Raw genomic sequence first — 14,278 nt, forward strand, 5'->3', positions numbered from 1 at the left:
TTTTAAGGCTACTTACCAAAACCTGACTCCCGACTCGCTGTTCAGATTCTGGTCAGTACCAGCTCGCTTAAATCTTAAATATAACATAACTTGAGTTCTAGATGTCCGTTTGGATTGATTCCAGTGGACACGAGTTCATTTTTAATTGCATTTTCATATCCCACATATTCATATTCTGATCATTTATAACATTTGACCTGTAGTGGACGACTCGCTTATTCCATAGCTTATCTAATCGCATTTATTAATCGCTTATCATTGATCTAAGGTGAGTTTGATCATTCCCCTTTTTATATACTGTTTTCAAATGTTTTGGGGACATATGCGTACTTACTCATATTTTCTATCGTATATATATATCTCAAACAATCGCAAACATGATCATTGTGTGTTGTATCAATTAAATGCTATCTGCTAATTGCTATTTGTTTAAGTGTGTTTGTATTCTATCAAGTCTTGGATTCTCATTAGTATGATCATACGACCGTCTTAGTAACCGGAGCCGGATTCGCTTGGCGAAGGTAAACCGACAATCTTAGTCATTGTAATCAATGCGCGATTCGCTTGGCAACGATTCATTGGCACATCTATAACATTTCTTAGAGTTTAAGTTTCGTTAATTTAATCAAAAATAGGAAAGAATTGGCAAAACTAGTCCCTGTAGTTCCCGAAAATGCGATTTTTAGCCGTTTTAAGCGATTTTTAAGGTTTCTAAGGGCTATTTGGCATGATTGAAAGTTATGAAATTATAAAATAAGTTAAATACCAATAAATACAAGTTTTAAATAGTTTGGAAGATCCAAATTACGTTCCCAAATCGATTTAAACTTAAAGGAATACAAATACGAAAATCCAAGATATTACAGTCTCCCCTAGTTTAGGGGATTTCGTCCCGAAACTAAGAAAAACCAAAACATTATCTTTTTGAAAATAATTAAACTTTTTAAGAAAAATATCATAACCTAGAACTTCTAATAACCGAAGCAACGCTTCAAATGACAATCCGATAAGGGCACTTATATATAGGATGTACCAGTGGCGTATACACCATGTCCTTATCATCTCATCCTTTGTACCGTTACCCAAGCTACCTTAGGTTCTAAATCATGACACACAATTTTACGTATTATGATTTCCATGCGAGGACTTTGGTAATTACGTGTCGACCACTCGACCCATAATTACTTAGATCATCGGATGGTCCACATAATCACTTCCATCATATGGTTTATAAAACATTTAAAATCATCATTTAGAAGAAGCAAATGTTTTAGAAAAATTTTTAAATTCAAGAGATTTTTAATAAATGTTCAAGTTTGATTAATAAAATAAGGTAAGTTCTAAAATATCTTTTGCTTATGAAGGAAACAAATTTCGTGAAATAAAGGTTATTTATGAATTGTGAAAATTGAGACTAAGGAATTGAGGTCTAAGTATAAGCTTCTAATAAGTCTACCTTGATAAAAAGAATTTTATTGAGGAAATGAATTACGCAAAGGTTTAATTTATAACAAATCTTAAAATAGTTAATAGCATGTAGAATCCTTAAAGATCGTATTCTTTAGGAATGAAGGTTTTTTTTCTTTTTTTAAGATCGAGAGTATATGCTTGAACATAATTAATGAAAATTTTGATGAGTCGAGTTTGATTAATTTGAGTACTTATGAGATTAAAGAGAAGTTAATATAAAGTTATAGCTTTTCAAGTTGGTGATTTTGAGATTAGATTAATTCAATTAAGATATTCCAAAATATTATAATAGTTAGTAATTAATGATTTAAATATCAGTGATAATGCGGAAATATACATATTTGAATCAAATTGTTAATAGATTAAGCCGGGAAGCGGATATTCCCGAATAACCGAGATAGTCTTATTCCAATTAAATCTTTAAAATTAGATAAAATATAAAGTAGGTAATTAAATTAGATTAAATTAGGAATTCATGGATTTTTCTTTTTTTTTTCATAAAATCGTTACAAATATTAGGAAATAAGTAAATTGAATTATCGATAATGGAAAGTTAAGTAAATAACAAATTTTAAATTAAAGTGAAGCATATAATAAAATAAGATAAATGCGAGGCTAGAAATGCATGAACCACCATGACTATTCTAACAACTACGAATTTATCATTTAAAACGTTCAAAATTTTCAAAAATCAAAGTAGGGAGTTGAAATATTTACTAACCAACGTTTAGTTTCAAATAACGAACTTAATCAACAAATAAAGTGAGTGATGGGTTTTAATGGAGATTTATCAAAAAGTCAATTTTAATGGTAAAAATTTAATTAATGGAAGGTTTAATTTAATAATGAGAATTAAATTTGAATGATGAAAATTTTAATTTAATAATAATAAAATTTACAATAGTTGATGTCTTAATAATAAAGATCTATAAAATGGAGAGTAAGTCGTGAAAACTAATATGAGGTTAAGGAAAGACAAGAAATAGTGAAATATTTATAGTTTAAAGTTGAGGGTAAGGATTGAAATATACTTGTTAATTTATAGTTCAAGGAAATAAATGAGAGTATATAATTTAAATAACATTATAACAGATATAGTTAGTATAAGATTTCTTGTTCGATGTATTTTAGTTTTGTCGAGATTGGCGGACGTTTGGTTAACGGAGTACAGCAGCAAACTCCTTGTCGATTCTAGTAGTCGAACCCAATCACGAGAAACAGGTGAACGACGTTGATTACGACGATGAGATTGAAAAGACATTCTACAAGGATCAATCAATGAAAATGCGTAAGATGACAGGTGAGTTGTAGGAATGAGTTGATATGAAATAAGAGATGCGTATGTATATGTATATGTATGTATATGAATTCGTGCTAGTGAAGACTCGAGGACGAGTCGGGATTGAAAATAATATGTATAAGTTTGAAGCATTTAAGTAAATGAACAATGTTTATAATATTTTTCCAAGAATAAAATAACCATGCATATCAAACGAGTTGACCTCTCATGAGCTTTCCATGGCAATTTGAATGACCCAACTAAATAAAGCAACACAAAGTTTGTGAATTGGCCTTCTAGGAGCGTTCCATGGCAATTTATTGGCCCAATTCAAATAACGAGTAACAAACAATTGAGTTTGTTAGCCCATGAGCGTGTACATGGCATTTAACTGACCCAACTAATTAACGAATTATCAAGTCAATGGAGTTGTTCGGACCATGAGCGTTACATGACATATAACCGACTCAACTAAATATCGAATCCGTGAATCAAATATAAGTAGTTGGTGTATTTCGGGAACCACCCCGGACGATACGTTCCAACCCAAAAATCAAATCGAAAATGGTTTAAGAAATGGATAGTTGGAGTGCCCATGGATTTCCATGGATTTTTCACCCAACTGAGCATTTAAATAATTTAAAAATACAATTTGGAAGTATAACCGTTTAGCCGGTTATGTTTACCACGCAACCGTTTAGCCGATTACGGGTACCACTTAAAGTTATGGTTGTACGAAATTTGTCATACCCCCATGCTTTAAGGTGAAAGAGCAAAAACAAAACACAGGAATTCTTACGGAATTTCCCACAATAAAAGATAATCTACCAAAATAAAATATTTAGAAAAATATTTTGAATGTGAGGCATAGCCTCGGAATTTGTGTGTGTGTGTAATACATAAATAAGATAAATACAATAAAATAATTAATCTAAGCAAGCTGTAAACAATTAAATAGCACATAAGGCAGTTTAGATAAGCACGTATAGGGTTCCTAACATATGTCTAGGACAATTTCTAACGACCTATCTTATAACCTTGGGCTCTGATACCAATCTGTCACACCCCAACCTAAGGCGGAAATGCCGAGGCATGATCCGATTGCTCACAGCTCAAAGATACTATAATACATAAAAGGTGACAATATCTAATTAATTATTTTATTCAAGAATACACACAATATCCAAATACAACGAAACAATTCAAATAAATAAATACAATCATTTAAATTCAAGTTTGTCTTCAATATAACCCTAAGGTCTTTCTAAGTGTCCATCCTTCAACTCAGGCAACCTGCATATGTATAGAAAATGGAGTTTTGTCAACAACACATGTTGAGTGAGATGATCACCAATTTTGACACAACAATAATATATATATATATACACACACAGAATAGATAATTGATAAATGATAAGTGATAAATGCGCAAACCAACCATGTGATAGTAATCAATCAAATCATAACAAACATGTATATAACCAAATCACAACCAAAGACTTGATAGTGTGCCAATGAATCGTTGCCAAGCGAATCGGGCTCCGGTTACTAAGACGGTCGTATGATCATACTAATGAGAATCCAAGACTTGATAGAATACAAACACACTTAAACAAATAGCAATTAGCAGATAGCATTTAATTGATACAACACACAATGATCATGTTTGCGATTGTTTGAGATATATATATATGATAGAAAATATAAGTAAGTACGCATATGTCCCCAACATTTGAAAACAGTATATAAAAAGGGGAATGATCAAACTCACCTTAGATTAATAGCGAACGAATATAAATATGAATAAGCGAGCTAACGAATAAGCGAGTCGTCCACTACACGTCAAATGATATATACGATTCAGAATCTGATATTTTAGGATATGATAATATGTATAAAAACGAACTCGTTGCCGCTGGAATTAATCCAAACGGACGTTTAGAACTCAAGTTATGTTTGTTTTAAGATTTAAGCGAGCTGGTGCTGACCAGAATCCGAACAGCGATTCGGAAGTCAGGTTTTGGTCAGTAGCCTTAAAATTTCGTTTCAAGAATAAAAGTCTTCTGGACCGAACGTTGAATCCGATCAGAAGTATGAGAAAACTTTAAGTCAAACTAGTTGACTATTTTGCCCTTTTACGAATTTAAACGATTTGACCAGTCAACACCCTTCAACCATCGAAATTGATTGAAGGTTATTGACTAGGGAATATGTATGAATGATTCCTATGTTTACAACTTACCCGGAAAGTGAAAGGATCGATTAGAAACGAAGAGTCAAAGGTCCACATGTATGCAAAGTCAACCATTTATGAGTGTATCTTCAACAATAATGCAAAAAACCGAAGAAGATGGTGAAGGTTGAAGGTAAGTGATGGTTGTAGGGTCTCTCTAGGGTTAGGATACAGGTTTGTGGCAAAGAATTATGATGTGTTTATATAGAGATTACAAATACGAACTATATTTAGTAAATTCACTCGTTTAGGAAACCGAATATGCATTTAATGATTAAATCATAGAAATGAGTTGTAGATGTCGTTCATGATCAGTATTTTAGAGTATGGACTTGTATATTTAGTAAATATCCTTTTATTGGACCTTAATTCACCCGATTTATGCCTAAAATAAGCAATTTGGATGCTAAAAACAAATTAGAAAACAAAATAAGTTATTTAATGAGAAAATCTAGTACAATAACTAACAAAATTTTCCTTGGACACCAAGAAAACGAAATTGAACCATCTATAACATTTATTGGAGTTTAAGTTTCGTTAATTTAATCAAAAATAGGAAAGAATTGGCAAAACTAGTCCCTGTAGTTCCCGAAAATGCGATTTTTAGCCGTTTTAAGCGATTTTAAAAGTTTCTAAGGGCTATTTGACATAATTGAAAGTTATGAAATTATAAAATAAGTTAAACCAAGTTAAATACCGATAAATACAAGTTTTAAATAGTTCGAAAGATCCAAATTACGTTCCCGAATCGATTTAAACTTAAACGAATACAAATACGAAAAATCCGAGATGTTACAAAGTCTTTGGTTGTGATTTGATTATATACATGTTTTGTTATGAATTGATTGATTACTATCACATGGTTGGTTTGCGCATTTATTACTTATTATTTATCAATTATCTATCACATATTATATATATTATTTGTTGTGTCAAAATTGGTGATCATCTCACTCAACATGTGTTGTTGACAAACTCCATTTTCTACGCATATGTAGGTTGCTTTTTATTGAAGATTGAAGTTGGACACTTAGACTAGACCTTAGGATATAAACGAGATAACCATTATTTGAGTTTACATTCATATATTTAAATTGGTTGTTCTATTTGGATATTGTGTGTATTTACTTTCAATAAAATAATTAACTTGTAAGGCCCCGTTCCCGGTAACCCTACTTTGGTGTTGGATTTACTCATAAACACAGTTCTAAAATCAGAGTAAATTAAAAACTTCACGGAATAATTAAAAACTTCAAACATCACATTACAAAACATTCATTCTTGTCTTAACATACAAATTGTCTTTTCATAAATAATTAATTAAAACAGTCATAACACTTCGTCATGGATGCCAGTCTCTTCAGTCCATGCCATGTGTCCCTCCTCAAGCCAGCTGCCTCAACCTATTTGCCTGCGTGCATACTAAAAGTCAGCTACGCTGAGTGAGTTCTAGAAAATCAATTAGCATACAATACATTCACATCCTTACTTATACGTATCCGAAGATGCGTATTCATACCTTACTTACATGCATACGTACTTACATACTTTCTTTCATACAACCCTATGGTATACCATAAGCTACTCTATCTTAAACATCACAGATATTATAAGGGTCTGGTCCCTAACATCACAGATATTATAAGGGTCTGGTCCTTTCTGCCTCAAGTACCCATACCAGCATACCTGTCTCGTGTACATAATAACATATACACACACACATGCTCATTCATACTATCAATATATGGTAATAACATTCAATACATAGTCATACACGTATCATACACTTATCCATTAAATAAATGTATTAACTATCACATATGAGTATGCACACAGCCCCGAAAACATTTCAAAGAGAAATGAGGCTAGAACTCACCTGGAGTCGATTTCTCTCGCCGTTAATGGTAATTCCCTTTTTTAGTTGTGCACGGCTAACTGTACAATACATTACGTGTGTCAATTATCTATTACCACTACTTCCTACATCTACATTTATGAAACCCTCAACTAACGGGGGTCCGGGGGCAGCGCCCCAGGTAGTGGGGTCTAGGGGCGACAGCCCCTAGCAGGGTCCAAGGGGCAGCGCCCCTGGCTGGGGTTGAGCTGACTTGGAACTGTTTCATTAACAGTCCTTTAACAAAAACGTATCAGAAAATTAATTTTATAAAATTTCGCATGGAAGAATTTCGCTTCGCATGCAACTATTTCGCTTCGCATGAAACTGTTTCGCTTCGTATGGTCATACGATGCGAAATTATTGATTTCGCTTCGCATGGTTGTGCGATGCGAAATTCCTGCCTTTCGTCGTTTTTACCATTTTAAAGCCATCTTCCGACACATTCTGTCCCCATGCACCTGATCCTGAACCCATATCTCTCATAGTCCAACGCCACATTTTCATCTTAAAGTGTACCCAAGAGGTTATAACTTACCAAGTTTATATTTTTCTTACATTTTACAACCCGATCTATCATTATGTCTGTTTGCATGACGATTCTAACCATAAAACTTAACCATTTAAACCGAAACCTACCTTTTTGCTTCGGGTTCGAGTTCAGATCTGGACAATACGTAGATCTGGACGTGATTCTTGTTGCTTGACGGTGTTAAACACGAGATTCTACCCTTCTTTGGCTTGGATTTTAAATTCGAGTGCTTGAGAGAGAGTATGTGTGTGTTTCTTGAGTGTGTGTTTGGATGAGAAAAGAAAAGAAAGGAAGAAGTAGTTGGGTTTATATAGAGGGGGTTTCATGGGTCCCACCACCCATTCCCAATTCCTACTCCAAATATTATCCAAATACTTAACACACGACTAACTTAACGACACACAGTTAATAACAAACTTTCTATTATGTATTATTTAACAAAAGATGGATGTTACATAACTAGATATTGTCACCTTTTATGTATGATAGTATCTTCGAGCTGTGAGCAATCGTATCACGCCCGGGCATTTCCGCTTTAGGTTGGGGTGTGACACCAAACCCGGATAGCTTTTAAACCTGGTTATACATCTCATTTATTTGTGAAACCCTTTCATCATCAAATGTTAAGTGTGTTATTAACTTCCTTACAACAAATAAAATTAAAATCCTAAAAAATATTATAAATGAATAATGTAAAATAACCCCGTAATACGGGGGGATAAAAGCTGATGTTAATATACAAGACATGTTATTATATGCACAAATTTAATTCTGTTTTCTAATTAGATTTCAGTGTTGAGTTATTCTGCAAAGCCAACAACAATTAAAAGTGTGAGAGGTCATAGTTAATTAACATATGTCAAGTGAGGACCAAAGAAAAAAATGGTATAAAAGTAATAGTACGCATTTTCTCTCTATTCATGCAAGTCATATGTTAATTCTTACATCATTTTAAAACGTCTATAACATTTTCATATGATATTTAAAAAAAGAAAAAGAAAAACTCACCGTAATAACAAGCGTTTTTTTATCTTTAATATGAGTATGATTTTTTTATATAAAAATTAAAACAAAAATTACGTCATTGTGTCTTTGATTACCATTGTGTTTTTTTCGTCATTGTGTCTTTCTGTTTGTTATTTTCGTCTTTGTGTCTTTCTATTCATCATTGTGTGTTTTTTTTAAATACTAATAACACCGTTATGTAATAATAGTATATAAATATAATGAAAAATACCAACAAATTGTCCAATACATAAAACACAATGATAAATACATATTACACAATACCTGAATCGTAAAACAAAATGATTAATACATATGAAACAACGACTTGAAACGTAAGACATAATGTTGAATACATATAACACAATGACCTGAAACATAAAACACAATGGAAACTACATATTACACAATGACTTGAACCTAATACACAATAAACATAATACTATTATTCTCAAATTAAGTGAATGCCACATGTCAATTCCGAACAAAAGACAATGAACGTATTACACAATGACTAAAACACAATGATAAGTAGAAAGACAAATACTAAGCACAAAAACATAATGACGAACAAAAAGACACAATGACGTAATCTTTGTTTTTTATTTTATCTTTAATATGAGTAACAATGAAAAACACAATGACCAAAACTAAAACACAAATGATAGAAAATCCCAGTTAAAAAATACAATGAACAACCAATAACACAATATAAAAAAACCAACTATTTTTTTTATTTTTATATAACAATATGATATTCATATTAAAGATTAAAAAATGCTTGTTATTATTGTGAAATTTTAAAAAAAAATGTCGTATGAAAAAGTTATGAGCGTTTTAAAATAATGGGAAAATTAACATATGTCTTGCATGTAGAAAGAGAAAATCATCATAAGTGGGTTATTACCTTAATGCCATTATCATCATTTTTTATTGTTAAATTAATCTTCACAATTCAAATTTAAGATCAATAAATTAAATTCCTTCTCATTCTCCTCATTTTTGTTGTACTTTGTATTTTAACCTATTCCTTATATTTAATTCTAACAATTTGAGAAACAGGATATTTCTATAGTAAGTTATACATTTGTTTTTTATTTTAATGGCGAATGTTATTTCTACTATATTTTACACCAATAATATATTTTTTTTGTATTAGTTTGAACTTGTGATCTCCCCTTTAAAAGGAATGTACCTCTGTCAAGTAAGCTAGACCCGTATTAACAGGTTGAATGATTTTACATGACGCTTTTTAACCTTAGTAGTGTAGGGTGTAGGGCAGAAAAATAGTGTATCTTTTTATATGAGATTAAATGAGTTTGTTTTATTGATAATAACCGAATGTAAACAAGTTTGAGTATTTTCTCACGTTAAGTCCTTAAATAGCATATGTTTTGATAGTGATGAAAACATACACGACTGAAGTTGGAGTATCTTTGAAGGAAGAGTAACAAATTGTCTATTTTTCCCTTTTTTTTTCGTTTGTTAAACATTTAACGAATTTTTTAAATGAGCTACTGGCTAAATTTATCATTTCGAGATGCACTCGTCTTCAGATTCAGGGAAATCCCTCACCTAAGACCAACGCCCGTAACACTCGTTCGAATGCACAACAGTGTGGTGAGACAAAACCCGTTTAGTTCAAAGATCCAACCAGTGAACGACACATACTCGCCTCTTCTTCTATCATCACCTTGTTCCATCGAAACTAAATGATGTGGGCATAAATCAAACCTGAGTCACATGAAACACCAAGTTTCTACCTTACCACTCCACCCTCATTGGCAACAACTCATCTATTTACTGATTAATGAGAACAATGCTATTTTTTTTTTCATCGGAAATTTTAAAAATGAATTTAGTGCATATTTCTATTTTCTTTCTATTAGAGATGGGAAAAAATCGGTTTGGGCCTTGTAAACCGGCTTCTGATCAGACCTAACATCACACTAAAACCGGTTCCCAACATGATCCTACCTGATGATTTGTAGATCAGCTTGTATTCTCGTGCCTTGACATTTGTTTCGACCCAATCCGCTTTGAAAAACATGTATGAAATCAATTAACCGTTTTCAAACCGACACTAGTCACTTCCTACAGGTTCGAGTATTTTCCTCCAAAACGGGTTTCAACTCGAACCAATTTCTAGTCAAACGGGTTTTTACCATACTTGACCAAACAGATCCGGTTTTAACTCTAACCGGTTTGAGCCGAGAAGCCGATTCCCACACATCTACTTTCAATGAGAGGTGCACAAAACATGTTTTTATAACACCCCGTTCTGGGCATAGAATCAGGTTCCGGTATTATCAGGCATTGGGAAATCGGGTATTGAGATAAACCGGTCAGTGTTCGAGTACGGGTATTACGGAGAAAACCCCAACCTAATCAATTTACGTGAAAATAAGATCGTTTAAAAATTAAATTTGCTTTTATAATTTATAAAGTCTAAAATACATTACAAATTTACAATAACTGTAAATTCATCAAGCACAAATTATTTACTTTATAATATGCATTCTTAAAAACTTAAACATAAAAATCATAAGATAAAAATAATTTTGTGTATTTCATTGGGTAATAAAAAGCCGACATCGGGTCAGTGGGTAAAAGGCTTATCAGGTGGCAATATGAATGGGTTGGGTTGGAATGGGTCATGGGTCAGAATGAGTTTTTTAAAATAGAGAGTTAGGAATAGGATGGGTATGGTTCAAGTTAACCCATCTTGACCCAAGTAAAGGTTAAGATACAAAGAGTTTCAAAAACTTCCCTAAAAAAAACTCAAAATATAAATAAAAACGCAAAAAGTAAAATAACTAAAAAGTTTTTTCCATCGTCCTCGTTCATTTAAAATAAATAAATAAACAAATAGGTTTTGTCTCGGTTCAAGTTCGGTTTTTTCGGGTTTTTTCCGGTTCGGTTTTGCTTTTTTTCGTTTCGGTCGGTTTCGTTATCTATTCGGTTTCAATGTTTTTGGTTTCTGTACGATTTTGATTTCTCGATTTCTATGCGGTTTCGTGGGCTTTGTTTGAGACAAAATTGGATGGAGCTTGTTTAATTTAGTCCATTTTAACCTATAAATAAACTCATTCTAACCCATAACCAAAAGTCAATAGCATTTGCCCAACCCATCTTGACCTTCTTGCAAAATTATTTTAATCCATCCTGACTCATTTCAATTTTAAAAGTTATCCATACCGAACAAAAACAACCAATTCAATTTTGGTTTGTTTTGCCACCGTTAGACGGCCCTATAAGGCTATAACGTATAACCAGCTCCGAACTTTAAACGGGTCCGATTGAAAACAGCATTAAAAAAGGAGTTTGCATATGTATAAGTTTGGGCTTGAAGCTAATAAGCCCATAAACATCTAAGCCCAACCTTAAACCGGTACAACGGAAACTCGTCCACTCGCAACGGCTAGTACGCAAATAACACGCTCTCAATTTCCCAACGGTCATATTTTCCCCCCTTTTCACCGTCATTAGAACCCTAATACTTTCTCAATTGCCATAAATCATCCTTAAAACCCTAATCAAATCATCCCGTATTACTCAATTAAACCAATTCCCCAGCGACCCATCACCGGAAAACCCCTAAATCGTTTCAATGGAGACTCCACTGCCTTCACGCAGAATCACAAGATCACAAGCTTCAATTATGGCTAAACAATCAAATCAAGATAAAGAGAAACCAGCATTGATTGATATCACAAATGGGTCACCGATTGTTGGGCTTGCGATTGGGAGTTTGAAGACCCCATCGTCTAGGTGTTCGAAGAAGCGGATGATCGCGAAGAATAATACTATGACTCCGGGTTCTGGCGAGTCATTGTTGAGGGGGCAAGTTAAAACTCTACTGCAAAAGGTTGAAGAAGAAAGTGGGGTTTCGAAGAATGGTTTTGATTTCTATCTTTGGTGTCATAATACGCCTAAAGTTTGTAACTTTTTGACTGGTAGCAATACTTTTACTCAGGTTTGAATCAATCCCAGTATATTTATGGGTGTTTGGGGTGTTCTTCGGGTTAAAATTTTGGGTTTTGGGGGGTTCGTAGTTTTAAATGCATACCCGAAACCTGGCACTAATCGCTCACGGTTTTTCAGGTTCGGCTTTTTTCGGGTTGGGTTAATCTGGTTTTGAGTATCTAAGAAACAAAACATAATACAAATTATAAAAAGCTATAACAAGAATGCGAACATAACCGATCAGCATTAAGTTGAATATATACGGTGAACAATCGATCATCCATAAATTGAATAATATGCAAACAGAGCTGAATATTCAAGGATGGATAAGAAGAATGAGTAGGGTTTTTCGGGTTGACCCGCGCGAAGACCCAATAAGTAACAGAACCGAATTATTAGGGTTTTTTTTTGGTTAAAGTGTTTTCTCGGGTTCTAGGATTTTCTTGGGTCTGGTTTTCGGGTTGCCGTTAAGTGACAGGCTGAGAGATTCATGTTAGTTAGACTATTGCAAATTTTTCTTATAATTTGGTTGTTTTTTGACTGATTGTGTATAGATGCTGAATGAGGTCATTTGTGAGCCAAATCAAGAAAAGAGTGAAAAGGTTGAAAAGAAGGTGATAACCAGGTCGTTGTTCTCGGATGTCTTCGAGAAGTCCCATGATTCTGATTCGTCTGAGTGTAACTCTCGGCTGACATGTCAAGATTTGGATGCATCCAAGTGGTCGGTTCAGGTAAATGCAAGCACAAGTGATGTGGATGAGTTGTGTGAAGGAATGAGCAAGATAAGTGTCTACAATGGTGGTAAGTTTACTGGGCGACATATAAGATTTGTGTACAATAGTGATGGTGAACTTGAAGGAGAGTTGTCATCATCATCGAAGACCAGAGACTCCGAAAGTGAAGAACAAAGAGGGGTTTGAATGTTCTGAAGTTATAATACGATGTTGATTGGTTTGGGTGTCGTTACTTGTGACACCTATGATTGTTTAGTATTTGCGTTTTATTTGTGTTTTGAGGTTTCTAATTGAATTCTTGTTGGGGTGTTTCTAAGGAATTGTTTTGGTACTAAATTGATGTGTTGTTTCTAAGGAGTTGTTTTGGTACTAAATTGATGTTTCAGTTTAATGAAAGAAGTCTTGATCAGAAAATTGCATTCCCCTTTGGCGCGACAAGTCGAATATTCTTTATTGTCGCGTGTAATACTTTTGTCGTTACAAGATAATCACTCCCAGATCATATTGTAGATTTGTAGTCGGAATAACATTGGCTGGATGTGATTGTTTCATTGTTTGTTGCCCCTCCGGGCCCTACACATGTAAACATAGCATAAAAGAAAATTTGATTAAACGTGTCCAACACAATAATTTGATTAGGGAACAAAAGGTTACATAAATCAAATTGTTTAGGGAAAATTTGATCAAAAAGTTACAATAATTTGATTAACGTATCTTACACGGTACAAGTTGTTTAGGGAACAAAAAGTTACATAAATCAAATCTACATAAACATGTAAAACACCATAGTGAATAAGAAAATTTGATTAAACGTGCCTTACAAAATAATTAATAATTAGCCGCCCTGTAAGAAGTTGTTAGGAAAAAGTTGTATAAACAAAATATATAGCTTTGTGCATCAAACTATAAAACACATCAAATTTCACAGACGGCAAAGATTAAAACAAATTTACCGTTAAAAAAAATAGAAGTTGTCAGATCCATATGACAGGTGTTTATTACCATACTAAAACAATTTGGTGAAAATATATCATAGCATATAAATTTTTTTATTAAAACTCGCAATCTACCTATTCCAATAAAGTAAAATAAATAGAGACGTTTGTCATGTTTTGATTAATTCTTACAATTTTTTTCCCTCCAAAACTAATATACCCTAATATAT

General features: G+C 33.1%; 1 protein-coding gene across 1 annotated transcript; it reads left to right on the forward strand.

The window, feature by feature from the left end:
• Positions 1 to 12,018: 12,018 nt before the first annotated feature.
• On the forward strand, positions 12,019 to 13,357 carry LOC143630061 (uncharacterized). Its single transcript, XM_077099161.1, has 2 exons — positions 12,019 to 12,389; positions 12,934 to 13,357. The coding sequence occupies exons 1-2, from the start codon at positions 12,024 to 12,026 to the stop codon at positions 13,297 to 13,299; spliced, it is 732 nt and encodes a 243-aa protein (XP_076955276.1). The 5' UTR covers positions 12,019 to 12,023; the 3' UTR covers positions 13,300 to 13,357.
• Positions 13,358 to 14,278: the final 921 nt, after the last annotated feature.

This window comes from Bidens hawaiensis, unplaced genomic scaffold (genome assembly GCF_021521415.1).
Source record: "Bidens hawaiensis isolate Kalapana, Puna unplaced genomic scaffold, B.hawaiensis_p1.1 tig00005523_1, whole genome shotgun sequence".
Lineage (NCBI taxonomy): Eukaryota > Viridiplantae > Streptophyta > Magnoliopsida > Asterales > Asteraceae > Bidens > Bidens hawaiensis.